This window comes from Lynx rufus, unplaced genomic scaffold (assembly GCF_022079265.1).
Source record: "Lynx rufus isolate CCGP_SWC_20201006 ecotype Redwood Valley unplaced genomic scaffold, mLynRuf1.p SCAF_15, whole genome shotgun sequence".
Classification (NCBI taxonomy): Eukaryota; Metazoa; Chordata; class Mammalia; order Carnivora; family Felidae; genus Lynx; species Lynx rufus.
The window spans coordinates 59,439,560-59,464,127 of record NW_025814829.1 but is presented as its reverse complement, the minus strand read 5'-3'; the positions used below and the strand labels follow the sequence as shown (position 1 = coordinate 59,464,127).

At 45.5% G+C, this 24,568-nt stretch overlaps 1 protein-coding gene across 1 annotated transcript in view; it reads left to right on the top strand.

The window, feature by feature from the left end:
- SMYD3 (SET and MYND domain containing 3) overlaps window positions 1–24,568 on the top strand; it is a 679,960-nt gene that overhangs the window by 504,016 nt on the left and 151,376 nt on the right. The window contains exons 6-7 of the mRNA XM_047077114.1: window positions 21,042–21,109; window positions 22,359–22,461. Coding sequence (XP_046933070.1) covers window positions 21,042–21,109; window positions 22,359–22,461 — 171 coding nt within the window. The remainder of the gene's footprint in view (window positions 1–21,041; window positions 21,110–22,358; window positions 22,462–24,568) is intronic.

The following is a 24,568-nucleotide window of genomic DNA, read 5'->3' as shown; positions in this document are numbered from 1 at the left end:
GAGTCAGTTATATTTTCTTCCTCAAGTCTATCCAAAAAAATATTTATGGAGGGCCTACTACATGCCAGACACATTAGCAGGTGCAAGTGTAGAAAATACCATGATTTATTTATGTAGCCTCCTGATAATGAACATTTGGGTCATTTGCAGTGTTTTGTGTTAACAAACAGTGTTACTGTGGACATTCTCCTGTGTGCCTCCCAGAGCTCATTTGCAAGAGGTTCTCTTAGATAGTGCAAATGAATGAACTATAGCTACATGCATCAACATATGTGAATCTTATGAACATAATGTTGAGCTAAAAAGCAAAAACAAACACAAAAAATTTGCAAAATAATAAATGTGATATGATTCCGTTTATAAGAAACCAAAAGCATGCAAAACTAAACAATATGTTGTTTAGAGATACATGCATATGGGATAAGACTTTATAAAAACAAGGGAATAAGAAACACAGAATTAAGATAACGATTACTTCCGGAAGATGAGGAAGGAATGAGGTGGGCGGGAGCATAAGGGATATTGTCTTGTTCTACCAATACTCGAAGGTGTGGGTGATCCTGTTTATTCATTGGGTACTAGGTAAATGGAACCTTGATGTACATTATAAATACTTCCATGTATAATATACTGGTTTTCCCCACTATCTGAAAGTAGAGCGTTTTTTAATGAAATCTTTACTAATCCGAAATGGTGTAAAACAGAGAAGCAGTTATCGTTAATTTATATGGAAAAAAATTCGAGCATTCTCTGAGCCAAAAAACACCCTCTCGGGCTTTTCTGATATCTTAAGACATATCTTGCTAATAAATGCACAAAATAAATGTTAAACACACACACACACACACACACACACACACACACACACACACACAAAGATGCTCCCAGACAGCCCATCCTGGTGGTGGGTTGCTGAGTGTAGTGAGCTCCCAGGGAGGGAGATGGGCGGGCACTGTCTCAGCTGGGGGCCCGGGTGGGGTGTGGGGGGCTTGTAACGGCTCCCTGAAAAATAAACACCCGACCCCTATTTTCGCTTTTTGCCTTTTTCGGTGAAAGTGGAGATCTTCTTCAGATTTCTTGTGGTTACTGAAAACAGACACTAATTTTAACGTAGGTCTTTTGTAAAAGCAAAGTGGCGTAATGTGAAATTTCAAAAAGCAGAGTATACGTGTGCTTATACATTTACGTATTATGTATTTATATTAAGCATTATATTTATATCATGTAAATATATATTTAAGTTTTCATTTAAAACATTTTTAAGTTTATTTATTTTGGGGGGGTGGGGGAAGAACACATAAGCAGAGGGACATAAGAGGGACAGAGACAGAGGAGGACAGAGGATCTGAAGCAGGCTCTGTGCTGATGAGAGTGAACTGTGAGATCATGACCCGAGCTGAAGTTGGATGCTTAACTGACTGAGCCACCCAGGCACCCCCATTTGAAATACTTTTAAAGGGAGATACAGATCATGACCTCAGGAATTTATGGTTTGTTGAAAAAGAAAAGACATAGAAGCAAATAAAAGCCATAAAGTGCTTATGAGGTGTGTCGTGTGGTGTTCAGCTGCTTACATTGTAGCCATAGAGATTCACTTTTACATAATTAGCTTCAGTTTGGAGTAGAATGTGGTAAATGCTGTAGCTAACACGTGCATAAAGTACCATGAGAGTATAGAGAAGTAAAATTCATAGGGTGTAGGAAAGCTTCCTGAAGGAGGTGTCATTTCAGTTGTATCGTGAGGGATGAACAGAATTATGAGCAGTGTAGACAGTGATCAGGGTATTTAAAAATATTTTAATGCTTATTTATTTTTGAGAGACAGAGTGCAAGTAAGGGAGGGGCAGTGAGGGAGGGAGACACAGAATCCGAAGCAGGCTCCAGGCTCCGAACTGTCAGCACAGAGCCCAAGGTGGGGCTCACACCCACAAACATTGAGATCATGACCTGAGGGGAAGTCAGACGCTTAACTGACTGAGCCACCCAGGCGCCCCTCAAAGTAGTTTTTACATAGGAAGCATGTGGACAGAGCTATAAAACGGAGTACAGGGCATGACAGAGGAATGGCAAAGAAGCCAGTGTAATGGAAACACACAGCGAGCGTTGGGTGTGGTGGAAAGGTAGTTCGAGGGCACATTGTGGAGGACCTTTGATGTCCTGCTGAAGAATTTTGTCTTTATGCTGCGGCCACAGGGTAGATCTCCTATTTCTCTTTTCTGGTGGCAGTTTAAAGAGTGGATTGATGAAAGACCGTGGGGTGGGCAGGCAGAGATTCTACCTTGGAAAATTGCAAGCAAGAAATCATGAAGGTCCAAGACAGGTGACAGTGACAGAAATGAATAGAAAGGAGGGAATGTGAGAGTGACACAGAGCCATGACCTGATGGGCAAGTGAGCTCGGAAGGATCTTCCGCTTTCTTTACCTTGTCGTGTGTGGCCTTGGTTCCACACTGACTCCCATGTCTGTCTCATGTCCATCTGTGTCCTTGATTTATGTAATTGCCATGTAGCAAGCAACTCAGGAAGGGAGGGTTTTGTTTTTGTTTTTGTTTTTGTTTGTTTATTTTATTTATTTTGAGAGAGAGGGACAGAGAATCCCAAGCAGGCTCTGAACTGTCAGCGAGGAGCCTGACCTGGGGCTTGATCCCATGAACCGGGAGATCACGACCTGAGCTGAAATCGAGAGTCAGACATTTAATCTACTGAGCCACCCAGGCACCCCAGGAAAGGGCTTGCCAACTGCGTTTTAGCCGCCATTTTTTAAAGCACTTGTCTGGTAAAGATGAGCAGTGTTTGACCACTACAAATATTTATACTATGTTTATGCTGGGGCCAATGACGGGGAGAGGAAAGAGAGAAATATATTTTTCCTTATTACACCATTGATCCCTCAGGACGCTGACTGCTTATCTGTGGTTTAATCACAGCAATGAGTTAGTGTGGAAAGGTGCCTGTTATGCCCACGTCAGTTTCTTTTCACATAAAAGTTTTACATTCATTAGCTATTTTATTTCTGATTATTCAAGGTGAAAAGGATTATTGGGCTCAAAAAGTTAAACAGGAAGTGCTTTTTTTATTTCAACAAAAATCATTATTGAAAATCTTTCTAAAGCTCTGTTGTGCTTTTAAGGTACAATTTGCTAAACACGTTTTACCCTTTTTTAAAAAAAGGTTTTTGTAATGTTTAAATGTTTAAAAAACATTTTTTGAAAATGTTTATTCTTGAGAGATAAAGAGAGAGACAGAGTATGAGCAGGGGAGGGGCAGAGAGAGAGAGGGAGACACAGAATCCGAAGCAGGCTCCAGGCTCCGAGCTGTCAGCACAGAGCCTGATGCGGGGCTTGAACCCACGAACCGTGAGATCATCACCTGAGCTGAAGTCGGACGCTTAACCGACTGAGCCAGCCAGGTGCCCCAACTAAACACATTTTAATCTTACTTGGTGTTAAACTTCTGGGCTTCATTTGTGATATATAATACTATGGTTGAAGAACGGACAAAGAGCTAATCACAGAATGTGCTTTGGGAAAGTACAAGCAGTTTTTGTTACTGCTGCCATTCATTCTTCGGCTTTGAACCCTATATGTAAGCTTGTTGTCTTGAGATTTGCTGCTTTTGCTTATTCTGTTCAGAGTGATATCCTGGAAAATATTGTTAGTTAATTTAAAGGTTTCTCATAGCTGGAGTCCAGTCTGTCCGTGTGCAGACAATGTAGTGAGTAAGTTCCCAATGTGGTAAATAAATTTAAATGTGGAAGAAAAGAAGAATGTCATCTTGCCTCATTTCTTTCTCCGGAATACACTGATAATAGTTTCTATTATGACCAAAGAGGTCTAACTATCTTCCTCTTTGGGGAAATAACAACACTTTACCCAGAGGTATGTATTTTTATCACTTTCTGGGATGTTTTGGGGATTTCGTGATTACATGCCTATGGAGTTCCTTTGTTTTAGATTCTTGCAGCCTTCTGCTCAGCCTCTAATTGCTACCTGCCCCATCTGATGACTAGCTTTCCAGTTGGAATCTAGTGCCTTATGAAAACTACAGATACTTTTAGTACCTTCATCTTGATACAGCATCTAGGTATGCCCTGACCCCTGAATAAGGAAGGGCAGTGGGATGTGTTCAAAGGCTTTTCTTGGGCCAGGACACTCTATGTGCCGTTGAGGACATTTGGAGAGTTGAGGCTCACCATTTGAGGAAGTGTTTTTACAATTCTCTGCGGCAGTGCGTAACCAGTGCCGTGTCTCCTTTAGCTTAGTCAAAACCTGGAGTGTTTACACCATCCTGCAAAACCTGTTGTTGGCACATGTCAACTTCCGGTGTCTCTTGGGCCCAGAATTCTAGCTGTGCTAGGAGCAGGAGGGCACCTTGCCTTAGTCACTAACAGGAGCTTCTCTGAAGCTAGTATCACAGTCTTCTCCATAGTTTGATTAGGACGATGGTGACAGCGATCCCCATCACCAGCTCCCTCCCCATTTATCTCTAAGCTGCCGCTTCAGCTTCATTCATTTGCTTGGGAAAATCAGCTTTCGGATTCATTGGGCTGAACTAGGTCACGAGACTGCCATGTGACATCATTGTGTCTTTTCAATTCTTGTCAATTTCTTTTTCTTCATGAGAATCCAAATACATACTGACGGTCAGTAATTCTCACTCCTGTGAGTCTCTGTAACTTTTTTGTTGTCAACTCATTGTTCTCTTAAGCCCCTTCTTGTGCCTTGTTTCCTTCGGTTTCATTTTTTCTCCACTTCTCAAGGTGATTGGGAAATGGAGAAAAATGCATCTCACTTCTTTTAGGCTTACCTTTTATAGATAATGCTCTGGTTTCTTTTTCTCCTCCAGATAGGCTTTCCCATAATAATCTTTTCTTAGGAGCATTTCTATTATTTTCTTTAAAACCAACATTTCTTTTCTCCCCATTGATAACTTACTAAAGTTTTTTCAGAAACAGATTAATTCTTGTTTGGACTGTTACGTTCTTCATTGTCTCCGAATTCAAAGTTGGAGACTTCACATGTGCAAATTCAATTATGCTTCCTGTAATTATCAAACCCTGATTCCTTTAGCAGATATGTTCTATTTTGCATGTAGATGTTGGGGGAACACAAGAAGACTGGAGTGAAAGAATCACTTGGAGTTTCATTTTTTTATTTGAGTAACTAATTAAATCTGCGTACAACCCAAGAGAAGGAAAACTTGTCTCTTTTATTTGTGATGGTGAGCAGTAGTATAACTGTTGCGTCTCACAAGTTAGGAAGTTCAGGTGTTTTCTTTTTCATGGAGGCAATACCGGGAACAGTCATTATGAAGGACAGTGCACAGGAAGTGGGGAGTTTTCATGACCAGACCAGCATAGTTATGATTTTTCTATAGTCATGAAAAAGTATTTTTTTAAACAATCTGAAAAGGAGCGTCTTAGTGGCTTAGTCATTTGAGCATCTGACTCTTGATTTCAACTCAGGTCATTATCCCAGTGTAGTAGGATTGAGCCCCACATCAGGCTCTGTGCTGGGCATGTGGCCTGCTTAAAATTCCCTCTCTTCCTCTCCCTCGGCCCCTCTCTCCTCCTCATGCTGTCCCTCTCTCTCCTTCTCTCTTTCTCTCTCTCTCTCTCAAAAAAAAAAAAAATCTGAAGAGTGTTTTTGCATCATGGAAAAATGATCACTGAGTGAACACGTCACTCTCAGATCTTTGTCTAGTCAAGGAATGCAGTGGACTCTTGACCACCAAGGACTCTGGCTGGTGTTTTAGGGGAGTGTCCCCTTCTTGGAATAGAAGGTAATAAATGTGATGCAGAAAACTTGTGCCCCGTGTTTGTTTGATTGCCGTATAGTTTCTTGGTATGTCTTTACAGATCTCTCTTCCATTCCCTTATATGTTAGATCATCTCAAGGCCAGTGCTCCCTGTGAAAAGTAGCCAACTCAGGTTCCAGAGCATTCAGTACCTGTCTGTACGGTTTGTCACTGGCTTTGAAATCCATCTGTCACGTCTCTACCCAAACTATCCTGCTAAGTGCTTTCACTTGGATAAGTAGAGCTGTGTGGTAGGTGGAAGAAGAAATGTGAACGTGGGCTTTAAAGTAATTTAAATTCTGTTCCAAGGGAAATTGCACTGCTTAACTCAGGATTGAAAGAAGATGCTGAGAACACATGTGCATTAAGTCACCTCCTGCGTGCAGCCAAATTTGGCAAGGCCATTAGCTTGGCATAAGCAACGTAACATTAGAGCAAGGTTGTAGTTTGGGTTTGGAGTGACTTACGATTGTCTGCTTTCTGACAGCCGACTCAGAGGACGCTGAAGGGGAGAACTGGAAGTGGTGAGTGAGTTTGGGCGATACCAGGGGTCGAGGAGAGCAGTCCAGTCTGTATAGCGGGAGAAGCTCGGAGAGACAGGGGGCTGGTCGGGAGCTCGGAGTCTGATGTGGCTGTGGTGACGCAGACGTCCTGCACTCAGGTGTCAGTTACGCAGAGCGTGGCTTATGTTCTGTCAAAACATGGAGGTAGACACAGTCATACCGGGTTTCATGAATCCCAAAGTGTGTATTTTTTTCACAATTTTATATTTCTGGAGTTGGAATCCATTGCATAGCCGATAGGCTGACGTAGTTTGCTAATGCTTTTTCTTAGCGAAACACAATAAAATGGTGCCTCTGACTGTTTCTCTAGTGCATCTTCCAGGCGGTGGACGTTGGTAATGACACTCTCGCTGCTCTTTACCAAGCGTCCTATCAGGGCCTGCGTGCATTGGCGTCTCACTGAATTCTCCCAGCTTTTCTGCTTCATAGCTTTCTGGTAAATTCTCGTTCCTTATTTCTGGTTCTTCCTAATCAAAATTAACTGGCCCGTAATGTAGAAGTGCAGACGCATGTGTAACTTAGCACGTTGCACCCCACATAAAAGTCCTCCCTGATGCCTTTAAACGTGGCCGAGTGGGACCGCAGAAGGCATTTGGTGAACAATGAGAGAAAACAACTTATTTGGGGGGTGGGATGGGAGGAGGGATTCTTTTCAGTTCTCTCTGATCGCTCCGTGTGTGACTACCTGTAAATCCCGTGACGTTCACGTGCCACAGCGTCGGAGTCTCATTGTCTGTTTCTTCCTTTTTAGCCACTTGCTTGTGGGCCGCTGATCTATCTTTCCCGCCTGCCCCGGGAGAGAATACCCCTCCTTTGTGGCACTAATTTGGTAATGGTGGCTGGCCGCAGTCAGACAGCGGGAGAGTGGAAAATTCCAAGGCCATCCATCTTCCTGCACGTCTCCAGCTGGCCTCGGGAATCGCCATCAGGGCCTCGTGCAGGCGATCGGGTTCCGGGGGCCAACGTGCCCCCCAGGGCCGCGGACGAGCAGCGGAATCCTGTGCTCCTGAATTGATCTGACAGTTTAGAGGGCCTCCCTGTGTTCCCGCGCCTGCTTCTTGACAGGTCGACTTACAGAGAAATATGGCCAATAGGAAAACAATCTTGGCCGAGAAAGGCGAAAATTTGTCTGAATTAGAGAAAAACGTGACATTTTTTTCCTCATTTCACTAGGCAAACTGGTGGAAGGGGTGGTCTTTCCTCCTTCCTTCCCAGCGCCTAGACTCTGCGGGCTACGTAAACGGGCCCTGAAGAAATGAACGCATAGAGCTCTGTTCTGAGGGCCGGGGTCCGGCCCCGTTCCAGACCTCGCCTGGCGCTCCCCCCCCCTTCTCCCGGCCTGGCCTGATGTGTAGAATTCCTCCAGGGCAGGGCGGAGTGCTCTGCTGCAAGGGTTATTTTGACCGAACGAATTTCACTGCTGGGTGAGAGCAGGTGAAGACGGAGCCCTGGAACAAAGAGCGTGTTGATTTCCCTTCGCCCTCCCTTCCTCATCCTGAAGTGAGGACTGTTCTCGGAGCTCCCTCGTGAGGAGGCTGGAGACCCCGAGTCGCCATGAACCAGAAGTGCTTCAGGATGAGCGCACGGGAGGGCCAGGCGGGGCGGGTGCCCTCGGGGGGGGGGGGGGGCTTCCCCTCGTTGGAAAGGGTGGGTCCTGTGGCGTGACTTCTAGGGCCTCAGCAGGTGGGGGAGGAAAGGTCTGAGGGCCGTGGGTCCCGGCGCCCCTGACACCCGGTCCAGACGGCGCTCCCCACCAGGTGCCCCCAACCTGCCCTGGCTCTTCACAGAAAGAGGTGCATCATGGCTTTTGAGGCACTACTGTCTTCAACATCACTCTGCCTGTTCCCTCCTCTCCACTTCCAGTGACGTGGAATAAGAACAGGACACGTTTTGTTTTTTAATCTTCATTTATTTTGGGGAGAGAAAGAGACAGAGCCTGAGCGGGGGAAGGGCAGAGAGAGGGGGAGACACAGAATCCCAAGCAGGCTCCAGGCTCTGAGCTGTGGGCACAGAGCCCCACACGAGGCTCGAACTCACGGAGTGTGAGATCATGACCTGAGCCGAGGTCAGACGCCTAACCGACGGAGCCACCCAGGCGCCCCAGAACAGGACACATTTTAGACGTTTGTAAGATTTTCTTAAACCAAGGAGCGCAGCAGACATTGGTGTCTCTATTCCTTTTACTTCTCACTGTTTACTTTTGTAACGTCCGCTATTATCAGATGTCACCACCTTCAACTTTTGGGAGCCAGAGTGTAATCTATATGGGTAGTAAGTTTATGCCAACTTTCTTTGATCTAAGGAAAACATTTTCCAGGATATGTAATTAGGTTGACATTTCCCCAATGTGTCACATAAGGAGTAAGAAGTTTGGGTTATCCTTGCGATTCCAGATTGCAAGTACCTCGTTTGGCGTCCCCTCTTCAAGGAGCCTTCCCTGACTTGTCCCGGCTGAGCTACTGACCCCTGTGCTGGGCTCTGGTGCAGTTTGCACGTGATTTATTGCCTCGTGCCTCTGTCTGCCCTGCTGGCGTCAGAGTCCCTGAGGGCAGGGTTCGGTTTGTACTGACACCTTCCTGTAGCCCCAGAATCCGGTCTGTGTAGGTCACTGAGTGAGTGCTTGTTGTAGGGAGGAATGGAGAAGGGGAGAGAGAGGAAGGAGGGAAAGAGAACAAGAAGAGATTTCTCTTTCTGCTGCAGAATAGCGATTGCCTTGGTTTGTTAACAATGCTATAGAGACGACACAAAGGCTCACAGAGTCACTGGTATTGAACGTACTCTGTCTGCAGCCGTTTACTGAGCAAAGATACTTTGAGCACACTCAGCGTGTCAGGCCAGTGTGAGTCCAGGTGGCGGGGGAAAGTAATGAAACAGAATTCCGACCCTCTGGGAACTCGAATGCGAGGAAATGGCTGTTCATACGGTGCAGGATGTGGGAGTGGATTCGTGGGCAAGCTCAGGAGCACAGGCCGCAGAGCCTCCCTCCCCCAGCGAGTCGGAAGGCCTCCCCCAAGAGGAGGGTTTTGAGCTGGGCCTCAGAGGGTCATGGGAGTTCAGTAGATGAAGAAAGGTGGGGGACATCGAGGCACAGGGGCTGGCCTGCCCTGCAGAGACGCGAGGTGGGAAGAGCGAAAAGTGCAGAGGACAGCACGAGCAGGCAAGAGAAGAGACGAAAACGAGACGATTAGGTCGGGACCAGATCCAAACTCGGTGGTCAGCCTCCACCTAGGTCAGGGCTTGCCTGTGTTTTTTTTTAAAACCTATGCTTTTCTTTTGCTCTTACTCGGGAGCCCCGCGAACTAGTGAATAAGAGTTTGTCAGGGCACCTGGGTGGCTCAGTCGGGTAAGCATCTGACTTTGGCTCAGGTCATGATCTCACAGTTTGCTAGTTCGAGCCCCGCGTCGGGATTGCTGCTGTCAGTGCAGAGCCTGCTTTGGACCCTCTGTCTCCCTCTTTCTCTGCCCCTGCCCCACTTGTGTGCGCTCACTCTCTCTCTCAAAAATAAATAAACATAAAAAAAAATACACACTCCCCAAAAAAGAGTTTGTCAAACTTTACTTTCTGCGGTGGATATTAAAAAAGAAAAGATGCATTGAATCTGCTTTTCCAGATTCCCTCCTCTCCATGTTCTGATGAACTCCGAACAGGGGGAGGCGTCCTCCCTTAGGACTCTCTGTAGGTCACCCCTGAGATGGTGCAGGGGCGGTGTGACGGTGTTTTCTCCAGCAGCTGGCTCAGGAATCTAGTCCGGAGAGAGGCTGGGGAGAGTGCCATCTGTGTATTGACTGTGCTGCCCAAAGAGGCGGACAGTCAACTAGAAATGCCACCCGTTTGTTTTGTGTGCCTGGCTGGCTGTAAGAGTGGCTGGAAGGAAGCAAGGGGGGCTGCTGATTATGAGCTACCTCTAGAGAAATGGGGGCTGGGAGGTGGGACTGAAGCCACGATTCATGTTCTGCTTTCCTTCTGTGTTCCTGAGAACAGAGGAGTCCCCCTGGGAGATCATAAGTGGGGCCGTCTGACCTCAGAGGCTAATTTCTTGTAGAGTCTGCCCTGCATAGAGTTGTGACCATTGTCCGGCCCGTGTCCGTCCTTCCCTGTCTCCTGCCCGTGTGTGCACCGTCAGGGATTGGGTGTGCGTGGGCCACCCCAGAAGGACTGACCCACTGAGGTGCCCCCTTGTCTACTGCCACTGCCGGCCGGAAACAGGCCTGGGTACCAGCCCCCCAGACACCTCGTGCCCATGCGGCTTGTAGATGAGTCACGCACACTTCGTGTGACGTGATGTACGTGCTCCTGGGGCTGCGCTCCCTGAGATGTCAGGTATGACTAGGGTGACAAACCCTTGCCGGGCACAACTGCTCCTGGGGAGAGTACCCGCCTTAATTTGTGTGTAGCGTAACCTCAGCTGACACTAGAACTTATCTTTCGCTGGTTCATGTTCAGTTTTCTCTTCCACATGGAACGTGTTTCCTGTAGTTTTTTTTCTCCATTAACTTGAGGGAAACACAGATGATTTGAGCCGCCCTCTGCCGTATCCAGTTCAGCCTTCGTCGGGTGGCTCACCCAGCATACTTCGCTTAGCATTTTAGCACTAGAACTAACAAAAATTACAGTGGAGAGTGCTCGCATGCATGGGGGTAGGTTTTTGCTTCAATTACGTGGAAAGAGAATAACAAAACTAGATTATCACGTAAGAGAACGTTTTCAGAGACTCAAGCTGAACAAACGAATCTTTAAGTGTTATCTGGGGGGGGGGGGAGTTGGGTTTGTTGTGATAATAAACTTTCTGGACAGGAGCGTGGCTGCACGAAATGTTTGACAGAAAGGATGCTGATGGCAGAGCTATGGAAACTATAACAATATCCTGTAATAAATTATTTAAGAGTATCAGTATTTTTGAGCCTCGGGATGTGGGAGGAAAATTAAACAATGGAAACCATGTCAAGAGCTTTTTATACTTTTATACATACTTGACAGACCTCTATTGCAAGTGCTGTTTTCACCAGCTGAGTTCTAAGGACGTAGGATGCCAGGGAATATCCTCAGGGGGAGCATGAAGAAAATGGACAAATTTGTGAATATCATTCCTGTTTTTGCTTTCTGGTCTCAAGGACCGTTGTTTAAGATATAATGGGTTCTGCTGTGAGGAAAGCCCTTAGAAATAGGAAAGTGTGGGTGGCTTTTGGAAGACCTGTCATCCAAGAGGGCTTCATTTTGTGAATCCTCACTTGTTGACATTGGGTCGCTTGACCTCGGGAAGGATTTAAAGCAGGAAACGCAATTGTATGACTGTTCTTCCCTCGCTTGTGATACTGGCCTCGATGTTGATTTTAGCTTTTGCAAGTCGTTGTTGAGTATTTTGTGTGTCTAGCGTGCTCTGTTTGTGACCACAGCTGGAAATCTGACCAACACCATCACAGTTGTGGGAACAGTTGTACTTGAATATAGAGGGTCTGGGACACATGTCCAAGTATGTTGTGATACAGGACGTGGTAAGAAGCGTTCTCAAGTTAGATCATTTTATTTTTTACTTGGCTTGCATTGGTTTCAAAATCTTTAATGATATTCGCATAATATAAGGGCAAATTTTTACTTTTCCCACTTAACAAGAGGCATACGTGGTTTAATTTGGTTTAAGTTAGTTTTGTTCAAAAAAGCATCATTTATAATGCTGTATAAATGTTTAAGTGAATATTTTTGGTTTGGGCCTTAGCATTGTGCTTTTATAGGTTGATGTTTACCATTCTTATGATCTACTATTTAGAAAACTAGCTAGGGTATTAAATTTTATAATTTTCATGTCTGTTTCTAGGTGGCGAGGTGCAAGCACATTTCAAATAACACATGGGAGACGTCAATAGTTTTCATGCCATCTGCTAAAAATAAGATTATATGTTCTCCTTCTAGCATTTTCTAAATACTAGAAACATCTCGAGGTGGTTTGTAAGAATTTCTACCAGATAAAAGTCATTATAACGGAACACCTTGAGTCAAGTTTATAAAATTATCATTTTTATGTTCCTCCTCGCGTGCCGTCATTTTTCCAACATCCTCGCTTGCTGTCTTCAGCCAGTGGTCCGTTACGTTTGCAAACGCGATAGCCTATGACAGAAACCAGAGGAAACTCCGTGGGATCAGACTCCATGAGGCTGGCTGTGTAGCACAGCGAATGTGGAGGCTCTCCAGCTATTTCCCAACAAAGGGAAGACATATTGCACTAATGGTTTTATTGATTGATTTTTTTAAGTGTTTATTTATTTTGAGAGAGAGCATGAGAGAGCGAGCAGGGAAAGGGCAGAGAGAAAGAGAATCCCAAGCAGGCCCCACGATGTCAGCTTAGAGCCTGATGCGGGACTCGATCCTATGAACCATGAAATCATGACCTGAGCCAAGATCGAGAGCCGGACGCTCAACCCCCTGAGCTGCCCAGATGCCCCTAGGGATTGATTTTTAAAGTCTGAAATCGAGAAGATGCCATAACGATCCTTACTGTTGTAAACCTGGAACGCTTTTGTGAATTTGGGGATTTGTGATTTTTTTGTCCTCTGAGAAGTGCTGCCTCTTCATGCCTGAGCGCACCTCCTTCCCGCGCTGGTGTGTGGACTGCAGACCGCCCATTTTCAGGCCCAGGGAAAGAGTGTAAGCCAGTGACCAAAGGCAGGAGCAGGATATCAGGGAAGGCCTGGGTTGAATCACGGAAGATGGTTTGGTGTCTGCCACGCAGATAGGAGGGATCGGGGGCGGGGGGGGGGGTACAATTTTAAGTCTCTTGTGGTTTATAAGAAGACTTAAAAAAATAATTCCGTGTTTAGTAAAATGTCAGTTGCCGTGGAGGAGAAAAATGTACCCTGACTGAAACACTTAGCATGCTTCTAAAGGCAGAGAATTAATAGTGCTGGGGCAGGGGGGTGGGGGGGGCGGGTGGTGGTTATTTTATACAAAAACCTCTGCTTTTGGTTTTCATCTCTGCCAGCTCTCCCGCCTTCCTTTCCTTCTATGCACAGGCCCCAATAAAATAAATACAGTAAGCTCTCTTTTGAAAATTTACCTTAGCCTCTCTAATTAATGAACTCTGTGTGTCAGACTTCTGTGTCCTGAACACTGTACTTATGTCTTAAATAGAGAAATTATAAAGGAGTTGCAGATGGTCTTTGAGGAAACTGCCTTATGTTTGTGTTTAGAAACTGAGTTCCCTTTTGTTATAAATGTTTTAAAATTAATATTTTTTGAAATTGAAAGCATTCTCTAGAGTAGGCTAGAAGCCAGCTATAGCTACTTGCGCACAGACCAAGTTCTTTGTAGAAGTGAGTAATTAGGGCGCGGGGGTGCTGGGAAGTGGATGTCTCCTTCTGCTGTGGGGTCGAATTACTCTGCAACGGGCTGTTCGTTTTCTTACGGCTGTTCAGCTTCGCCGTTGAGAGGTAATGGTATGTCGGCGATTTTCCCTAGTGTCTCAAATGCCTTCATTTATCTTCTGCTACAGTAAAAAGCTTCTAATTCAGAAAATTTAAGGAAAAATGTGAACTTTAAACATGTGTATAAGATAACTCTCTGAAGTGTTCACCTGTGTGTTGGCATGATTGCTGCAGGGGAACTTTTAATCCCAGAACACAAACGTCAGGTTCTGGACCTAGAACCTGAACCACATGACATAAGAATTTGGTTCGTAGAATGAGTATATATACATATATGTATTCCAGCGTAGTTAACACACAGTATCCTATTAGCTGCAGATGTACAACATGGTGATTCAACACTTCTGTACGTTACCCAGTGTTCATCCTGAGAAGTGCATACCCTTCACCTATTTCTCTTAGCCCCCTGCCCACCTCCCCTTCTTGGTTTTTCTCTTTTTTTTTCCTCCTTTGCTCATTTGCCTTGTTTCTTAAGTTCCAGATGAGTGAAGTCATATGGTATTTGTCTGTCTCTGACTGATTCATTTGACTTAGCATTATTTCTCCATGATCTATCCATGTTATTGCAAATGGCAGGATTTCATTCTTTCTGATGGCTGAGTAATATTCCGTTATATACATACCACTGCTTCTTTATCCATTCACCAACCAGTGAACGCTTGGGCTGCTTCCATAATTTGGCTGCCATAGATAATGCTGCAATAAACATAGGGGTGCACATAGGTTTTTGAGTTAGTGTTTTCATATTCTGTGGGTATACACCCAGCAGTGGAAATACTGGATCATGTGGTCGTTCTATTTTTAATTTTTTTGAGGAAACTCCATATTTTTTTTGAGCATATTTTCACTTTTCCACGTTGGCTGCACCAGTTCACATTCCCACAAACAGTGCACAAGGTTTCCTTTCCTTTTTCTCCACATCCTCACCAACGCTTGTTTCTTGTGTTTTAATTTCAGCCATTCTGACAGGTGTGAGGTGATAGCTCATTGTAGTTTTGATTTGTATTTTCCTGCCGGAGAGTGATGCTGAGCGTCTTTTCGTGTATCTGTTTGCCACCTGTATGTCTTCTTTGGAGAAATGCCTGTTCATGTCTTCTGCCCATTTTTTAATTGGATTATTTGTTTTTTGGGTGTTGAGTTGTATCAATTCTTTGTATATTTTGGATACTAACCCTTTATCTGCTATGTCATTTGCAAATATTTCTCCCACTCAGTAGCTTGCTTTTTAGTCTTGTTGATTGTTTCCTTTACTGTGCGGAGGCTTTTTATTTTGATGTAGTCCCAACAGTTTATTTTTGCTTTCGTTTCCCTTGCCTTAGGAGACATATCTAGAAAAATGTCGCTACGGCCGATGCCAGATAAATTACTGCCCACACTCTCTTCTAGGATTTTTATGGTGTCAGGTTTCACATTTAGGTCCTTAATCCATTTTGAACTTCTGTTTTTGTACGGTGTAAATAGGTGGTCCAGTTTCATTCTTTTGCATGTAGCTGTTCAGTTTTCCCACCACCATGTTTTGAAGAGACTGTCTTTTTCCCATTGGATATTCTTTCCTGCTTTGCTGAAGATCAAGTGACCCTATAATTGTGGATTCGTCTCTGGGTTTTCTGTTCTTTTCTATTGCTCTATGTGTCGATTTTTGTGGCACTACCATACTGTTTTGATAACTGCGGCTTTGTAGAATATCCTTAAATCTGGGACTGTGGATTGTGATACCTCCAGTTTTGTTCTTCTTTTTCACGATTGCTTTGGTTATTTGGGTTTTTTGTCTTAACATACAAATTACAGGATTATTGGTTCTAATTCTCTGAAAAATGCTGTTGGAATTTTGATAGGTATTGCATTAAATCTGTAGATTGCTTTGGGTAGTGTGGACATTTTAACAGTATTTGTTCTTCAGATCGATGAACATATAACTTTCTGTTTGTGTTGTCTTCAATTTCCTTCATCCGTGTTTTATAGTTTTCAGAGCATGTGTCTTTTATCTTTTTAAGTTTATTCCTAGGTATTTTATTCTTTTTAGCGTGATTGTAAATGGGATTGTTTTCTTAATTTCTCTTTCAATACACTAATAATGAAGAGAAGGTTAATGGATTTCTATATGTTGATTTTGTATCATGCAACCTTTCTGAATTCATTTATAAGTTCTAGTAGGTTTTAGCTGAAATCTTTAGAGTTTTCTGTAAATAGTATTATGTCATCTGGAAATAGTGAAAGTTTACATCTTTACCAATTTTGATGCCTTTAATCTCTTTTTCCTCTCTGTTGCTGTGGCCAGGACTTCTGTACTATGACAAATGAAAGTGGTGAGAGTAGACATCCTTGTCTTGCTCCCTGTCTTAGGGGAAAAGCTCTCAGTTTTTCACCATTGAGTATGATGTTAGCTGTGTGTATCTCCTATATGGTCTTTATTATGTTGAAGTACATTCCTCTAAACCTACTTTGTTGAGAGTTTTTATCATGGTTCATAGAACATTTAAAATTTTACTTTAGTTGTTTTTACAAAATACAGAGGTTCAGCAATCATTGGTGCTAGCTCACTAGAATTTTACTATCTAGAAAGGCTACAGTGTTATATTATGAAGGCTTCTGAATGTTGCAAAAGAAATATTGTGAAGAGTATACATAGCTGTATTTGATAATTATAAGATAACTTAAACATATGTTGTAATTTTATGTCATAGTAAATATTTTAAAGTAATAATCCAACAGGTTTTAGAAAGAATTTTTTTAACTTAATTGCTTTTTTATTGAAATAATCCCAGTAATATGCTTTTTTTTTTTAAGTTTATTTATTTAGAGCGGGGAGGGAGGGGCAGAGAGAGAGGGAGACAGGGAGAATCCCAAGTGTGCTCTGTGCTGCCAGTACAGAGCTGACATGGGACTCCAACCTGTGAACCGTGAAATCATGACCTGAATTGAAACCAAGAGTCGGACACTTAAACAACTGAGCCATCCAGGCACCCTATAATATGCTTTTTGAAAGGCATCTTTGTGTGAAGTATTCATTCATTAGTTATTTAACCTGTGTAATTCCCCAAGAAAACAGTTTATACCAAGAAATGCTTTGAAAAGCGGTTAAACTTTTATTTCTGGACTTTATTTCCATTCTTTTATTTGAAAAATGAATTCCTTCATTCTCAGATTTTCACTTGAGCACATAAGGATATACTAGTGAGTGAAATCAATATTTTTAATAAAAGTGGGAGTAAGCAGGCGTGCTTAGGCAGGTAGCTCAGTCTGTTGAGCATCTGACTCTTGATTTTGGCTCAGGTCATGATCTCAGAGTTCATGGGCTCGAGCTGTGTGTTGGGCTCCTTACTGACAGCAAGGATCCTGCTTAGGATTCTCTCTCTCTCCCTCTTTTTGCTTCTCTCTCTCTCTCTCACTCTCTCCCTCTCCCTCTCTCAAAATAAATAAATATTTAAAAATATATATTTAAAAAAAGTGAGAGTGGGCAAAAAGTTAAACTGTTTTAGCTCAGGAACACTAGCACTCAGCGCCTCTCAGAATAATATGAATGAGGAACTTGTCTGGAATTTGTTCAGTAGAAATTTATTTATTTTATTTATTTATTTATTTTAATTTTTTAACGTTTATTTATTTTTGAGACAGAGAGAGACAGAGCATGAACAGGGGAGGGTCAGAGAGAGGGAGACACAGAATCTGAAGCAGGTTCCAGGCTCCGAGCTGTCAGCACAGAGCCCGACGCGGGGCTCGAACTCACGGACTGCGAGATCATGACCTGAGCTGAAGTCGGCCGCTCAACCGACTGAGCCACCCAGGCACCCCTGTTCAGTAGAAATTTAAAATCTCCTACCTCTATTGTGGAGTGAGGCGAAATGAGAGAGGAGGGTAGCCTACTGGTACCAGTGAAGACCGGAAAAGGAAAAGAAGGGAGAAAAGTAAACAAAGGAAAAGATAGTGCAAGAGATGTGGGGACTATCATTCATTCATTCATTTTGCACAGTTATTTTGTGCCCTGTGTACCAGGCCCCTAGCATTTTTTTTTAATGTTTATTTTTGAGAGAGAGAGAGAGAAAGAGTGAGCATGAGCAAGGGAGGGGCAGAGAGAGCAGGAGACACAGAATCCGAAGCAGCCTCCAGGCTCTGAGCTGTCAGCCCAGAGCCCAGTGCAGGGCTCGAACTAATGAGCCGTGAGATCATGACCTGAGTCGAAGTCAGACGCTTAACCTACTGAGCCACCCAGATGCCCCTCAGGCCCTTGGCATTTTAAGCAGAGGATCAAACAGCCCCTTGTGCTCTTCTGATGTGTAAGCCTGTCATCCACTGGACTAATGGAAAAGAGGATAAAACAGAAGATGAGCTAGAGTGGAGAGAGAGAGAGAACGCACAAAGGGATGTCAAGAGATTGGATGGCTAAAGACAAGAGAAATGGAAGGTTAACTTCTTACTCCTTGTCAGAGCACAGACATCCATCTCTCTTCTGCACCTACAGGGTACCTGTGATTTCTGGCATCTTCTCCAACCCTTGTTCTAGACAGTGACCCTCTGGGGACACACAACCATCCATCCATCAGAAAACCCTTTAGAAGTGTCTTTCACGTAAGGAACCACCAACACTGCCCTGTGTGTATTTTACACCCATAGGTGTGTGTGGTGCTGAGTAAATGGGTGCACAATGACCCCGTGTGAGAAATGCCACGAAGAGATGAGTAAGTGGCTAAGTCCGAGGGATCGGGAAGTTTCCTGGAGGAAGACACAGCAAGCTGACATTTCCCCTTGTTAGCTCTTTCTTTTTAAAAATTCCGTCGGGGGCGCCTGGGTGGCGCAGTCGGTTAAGCGTCCGACTTCAGCCAGGTCACGATCTCGCGGTCCGTGAGTTCGAGCCCCGCGTCGGGCTCTGGGCTGATGGCTCAGAGCCTGGAGCCTGTTTCCGATTCTGTGTCTCCCTCTCTGTCTGCCCCCCCCCCCCCCGTTCATGCTCTGTCTCTCTCTGTCCCAAAAATAAATAAATGTTGAAAAAAAAATTAAAAAAAAAAAATTCCATCAGAGTAAACCGATTTTGGAAGAGCCTCTCATGTGCTGTATGGTGCAGAAAAGATGTTTACATTTTGGTTTGATCCAAAAGTTAACAAATTAGATCTGTCTGATCTGGTTTTTCATTGGTGGATTACTTTTGGTAAAGTCCTGATTATGCTTTAAACATAAGTGTTAAAGTTCCTGTTCCCCACCCCCCAATTCATACCCATTTAATGTTTAAAGTTTCAAAAAGAAAACACAGGGTCTTTTGTCCCGTCTTTCCACCCTCCATTTTATGCATAAATATGTACAGACGGCACTCTCTTGCAATTTAATGCGAAACACATGCCCTTAAAGCAATTTAACCAGTATGTTCAAAATATGTGCGTGTGCACCAGTTTATTTCCTGATTGGAAACTGCAGTTTGATCAGATTTTTAGAGGAAACGCCAAGCCATAGGTTGCCCTACATTTCACGGAAGAGCTCTTTAGAGCAGTTGGAAGGGTCTCAAAGGACCGAACGCTTTTTCGTACATGACATCTTTCATATAAACCTGATTTCGAGAAACTCGTCGCCACTTGTGTTGCCCTTTACAGAAACTGTAACAGGAAGTCAGCGTCCCTTTGTAGTCTCCAGTTCCTCTCGAGTCTGCACTCTTGATGGGCTTTGCTCTGTTTTGTCCTAAATGTCCGTCTCCAGCCCCGCTGGTACCCTGAACTCTGTGTGCTCGTGCATACGCAGCCTTGGCTGGGACGTGTGACGGGCCGTTTCGGACTGAGCACGGCTGAAACAGAGCCACTGGACTCGCCCCCGGGCTCCCGAAGTCACGCCTGTTTCTTCTACAGCCTTCCTCGCGCTAACGAATGGCAACTGTAATCTCATTCCGGCCCACGCTCGAACCCGAAGCAAACCCTGTTAGCACCACTCACAGCCCCCCGCTTCTGCCACCAGCACCCCCGGCCTCCGGTCTCACGGGGCTGCTCATTTCCTCTCCTTCCGGCCTTGTCTTTCTATAGCCCCATTCTCTACATCACAGGAGAGTGGTCCTTTCCAAACAGAACTCAGATCCATTCATGCCTTGGCTCAGAAGCAACCCAGTGGCTCTCTGACTCGTTTAGAATAAAATTTAGATGTGGCTCTAAATCCATACAAGATCTAGCTGCCTCTCTGATCTCATATCTTACCCTCTCTTCTTCTCCCTCACTCTGCTTTGCCCATTCCAGCTTTCTTGCTGTTACTCTATACCTAAGGATATTCATACCTCAGGGCCTTTGCACTTGCTCTTTCTCCTGACACGAACCTTCACCACTCCAATATGCACATTTCATTTCCACAGCTTCTTAGGTCTCTGTTTAAATGTCACCTTATGCTAAAGAGCTTTCCTGAGCACTTTTTCCTCCGTCCCTTGGCCTTGTTTCTTCCTTAGCTTTTATTCACCTGTGACATTTTTCTATCCTTGAGTTTTTATCTGTCTTCCCCCACTAGGATTTAAGCTTCGTGAAGGCAGGATCTTTGTTTAATTTCTTCACTGCTCATCCCCAGCACCTGCCTGAGACAGCGATGTGTGGCCAGGATCTAGATTTTCTGATTCTAAGTCAAGGCTCTTCTCATGATTCTGGGTGGCCGTCCATAGGTTTTGAGGTCCCTTGAGCACAGTGATTCCATCTTTTATTCCTTTTGCCCCACCACCCCTGTTGGGTATAAGACCATGCTGTCTACTCTGAGGCATCCCGCATGCCTAGAAAATGCTGTGGCTTGACGGGAGGACTTTCTGAGCGCATTGTGGCCCGTCCACTCAGATCACAGGCTCTCTCGGGGTGTACTTCCCTCTTTGTAGGAGAAAGACAGGCTGCTGTTACTCATCAGATACACAGTATCTGGAAACTGCAGGCGGTTTGAGGAAAAAAATCCAATGTGGTAGGAGTCTGGTTCTCAGTAAATAGATTATGTGTATTCTGAAATTTGAACCTTTCATGTAACTGTGTGTAACTTCGGGGGAGAGGATTAGACTGAAATTAATAGGCCCTGTGCTAGTTTAAGCCTGAATTTTTGTGCAGGTTGTTGATATTTCTGCACTTACCCACCTGACGTTCCTGTGGAAAGTGTGTCCCAGGTACATTCTTCCGCAAGTGAAAGAGCATCCACGTTTGGCTTGGATCTTTCCAAAGCAGCTACTAAAAGCATTAAACTCCTGCATTTTCTTTTGGAAATTTCTGTTCTCTCGCCTGCCACTTTCCTTAGGTGACTCTGGTAATCCTGGTGGTGTTCCCCCTTGTTTTTGCAGGTGATCTGCAACTCCTTCACCGTCTGTAATGCGGAGATGCAGGAAGTTGGCGTTGGCCTATATCCGAGGTAAGGCGAACGGTATCTCTCTTACTCCTTTACTGGGAGGAGCGACCGTAATTCCCGCCAGCTCCCCAGCCCTGCAGAAGGTGTTAGAAAGGCTATCGCTGCGGCGGGTTCAAGAGCAACGCTTGAAACCTGATGATAAACGATAAGAAAATGGAGAATGTGAACTTTACAGGGAAGAATTGTATAACCCCGTTTTATATGCTGTGGTGTCAACAAAGAGCTTTAGGCAGAGCTCAGACGTAAATTCTTGCCCTCAGGAACCTGAGAAGTTGGGGATTTTGGCTGCTGACAAACGACAGCCCGGGATTTGGTCCCTGCCGGGGTCTGACGCCGCAGCCCCCTGGGCGGAAGCACACAGTTCTCGTTCCACGAGCGCAGTCCCGCCTCGCTTCCGTTTGTTTGCATGCTGGGAAGGTCCGGATACAAATATAGCCCTTCTTATAATTAATCGTGAGCCTGAGAAGTCGGCTTCTTTTCGTATTTCTCACAAGCCTGAAAAATCACAGGTCTGTTGGTGAGGGTCGTCCGAAAGCACTGGTACAGGTGTGCCGGTTGGGTTGGCTGGGTTGGCACCGCCTTGTTCCGGCTCGGCCCCCACATGCTGGCGTGTGCCGTGTGCTTCCTGTGTCTGTCTCATCTGTAAATGACTCTCATGAGATTAGCGTGGTGACTACATTTGGAAAGCACGTGCAAGGGCCAGGAGGGTGCCCCCTGCTCAGTAAATGCTCACTCGCACCTGCTCTGAGTACTATCGGATATGGTGCGGCTTAAACCCAGTCCCCTTCCCGGATGGTCACCGGCACTAAGACGCCTGTGTCGTGGCCCCGCACACGCCGGGATCTAGACAGCAGGACGCCGCCAGCGTTCTGTGTAAGAGGGAGGACTCTCCTCATGCCCCAGCGTCGCTGTGTGCGTCCTGCAAAGGGGCCCCGTGGACCAGATGCCGTGTGGTGGGGTCCCCGGCTGCTGTCTAATGAGACAGCCGTCCCCCGCATTCACCCGCAGAAAGGACTCAGAGCACACTTCCCTAAGTAGCCTCCGTGTTGTGTCGGGGAGCATTTCACTGTGACATGGGCTGGTGACAGCTCTGGGCCTTCCCCCAGAGCACTCAGCCCCTGGTGCACTGTCAGCCTTCCCTGTCCCCGCACCCCGGGCTGAAGTGCCTTCTGCTCATTATCATTATAGTCATGAAATTTACATGTTGGACTGTATCTGCTGAGTGACGGCACCCCGTTTTTCCTTCCTGCAGTATGTCTTTGCTCAATCACAGCTGTGACCCCAACTGTTCCATTGTGTTCAACGGGCCCCACCTCTTGCTGCGAGCAGTCCGAGACATCGAGGCGGGAGAGGAGGTAAGATTTCCCGGCGCCTGGCCTGCCCTTGCATCAGAGACCCTCTCGCTCTCCACGCGGCCCTTCCGGAAACCGGTTGTGCCTGAGGGGCAGCTCCTCATCATCCCCCTGCTGGGGAGAGGAGCCGTAAAGGTCCACCCAGCGACCCGTGTGCCCATCAGTACTTGTCCAGGATGACAGATGGACTGTCTCTGGGTATCAGTAGCTCCTGTTGTTCGTGTGCCAGAGAGAGAGAGAGAGAGTGTGTGTGACGAGTGTACGTGTCCCGTGTGTGACGCTCCCTGCCCCCTCACTCTCTGCCAGTCGTCATCCCTCCACGGGCAGGAGGGCAGCCGGCTTGTGAATGGATCCCAAGGGCTTACTTACTCCCCAGGCCACTCCTCACATTTTGAAGGTGACTCATTTTCCCCTTCATGCTAAGAAAGTAAGCAAATTGCACTCTTTCAAGTTGTCATTGGGCCTTTACAAAGCCTCTCTGCATGATTGTTCAAGCAAAGATGTGACGGGGAAGAGAGGCCAGGGCGTAGAACCTTCAGCAGTGACTTAGCCTTGACCCTTTGGGTTTGTAGCCTGCCGCACCGGCCTCGTTTGCAGAAGCCCGAGGTCTCAGGAGGCAGCTGAGGGTGAACGGGGGCCCACACAGGGTTGGCACAAGCACCACCCTGAATGCAGGGTTATTGGTGTCTACGCTTGTGAGAACCCACTTCCCTTCTACCTCCCAATTTGCTAAAGTGGATGTTTATTGCAAGGAAAGCAGAGTATCATACTCTCTTATTGCATTTATGCAGGTAATAAATAAATAAAACCAGCCAATAAAACCTGAACTCAGAGGCACCAGATTTTACGTAGACAGGGAACTGGCTTTGATAAGACTCCCTCCAAAGGGATTTTCAACCAAATGAGCTGTTATGCAGCCACTTGCCGAATTTCCAGCTTTTATTTTATTTATTTATTTATTTATTTTTTTTTCAACATTTATTTATTTTTGGGACAGAGAGAGACAGAGCATGAACGGGGGAGGGGCAGAGAGAGAGGGAGACACAGAATCGGAAACAGGCTCCAGGCTCTGAGCCATCAGCCCAGAGCCCGACGCGGGGCTCGAACTCACGGACCGCGAGATCGTGACCTGGCTGAAGTCGGACGCTTAACCGACTGCGCCACCCAGGCGCCCCTGAATTTCCAGCTTTTAGGAACGGTGTACTCAGTATACTGGGGTATCTGTCAGTGATGTGGAGAATCTCGTGGTTTTTCCTGGGGACACATGTGACTTCAGGGCGGCTGAGAAAGGGATCTGTGCATTTTGGGCAGCGTTAGTAACGGAGCTGAAGGCCAGCTGCTGCTGACGACGCTGCTGCCAATATCATGATGATTTTACTGAATTAAAATAAATCGGCCACATGAGAAGCAAACAGAAAAACCGTTAGAAACTGTCGCAATTCTCAGGAACGACAAAGAGATTTTCTCGTGTCTTGTTTTCTAGGCGTGGCTGCCAGTTATTTTCCTGGGTTGGTTTTCATTTAGTTGAAAAAGCGTCTTGTGTTTTGGTGCTCATTTCACTTTTTTTCACGTAAATCTCTGGAGTAACAAGCAGATCCCTCCTCCGGCTTCACCCAGAACAGTTGTGCTCAGCATCGCGCCCTGCAGACTCGGGTATTTTCCCGCCGGGCACTTACCAGAGCGGCTTCTACCAGAGAGGCAGGATTCTCCCTACAAGTCCTTTTCTACCATCCTGTTCGGAAGATGATGTGGTGTAACTGAGGCTTAATTCACATACCACGTGAAGTAAGCTTCAGGTGGGTGATGCGACGATGCGCCGTTTGCATCTGGTGCGAAATGATCACCGTTGTACGTCTGGTTAACGTCCGTCACCACACATAGTCACAGAACGTTTTTTTCTTGTGATGAGAACTTTTAAGATTTACTCTCACAGTGACTTTCAAATGTGCTTCGCAGGATCGTTAACTATAGTTGCCGTGCTGGGCATCACAGCCTTAGGACTTCCTTTATAACCAGAACTTTCCACCTTTATAACCGGAACTTTCCACCTTTTGACCCGCTTCACCCCACCTCTGGCAACTACCAGTCTGTTTTCTCTGTCTGTCAATGA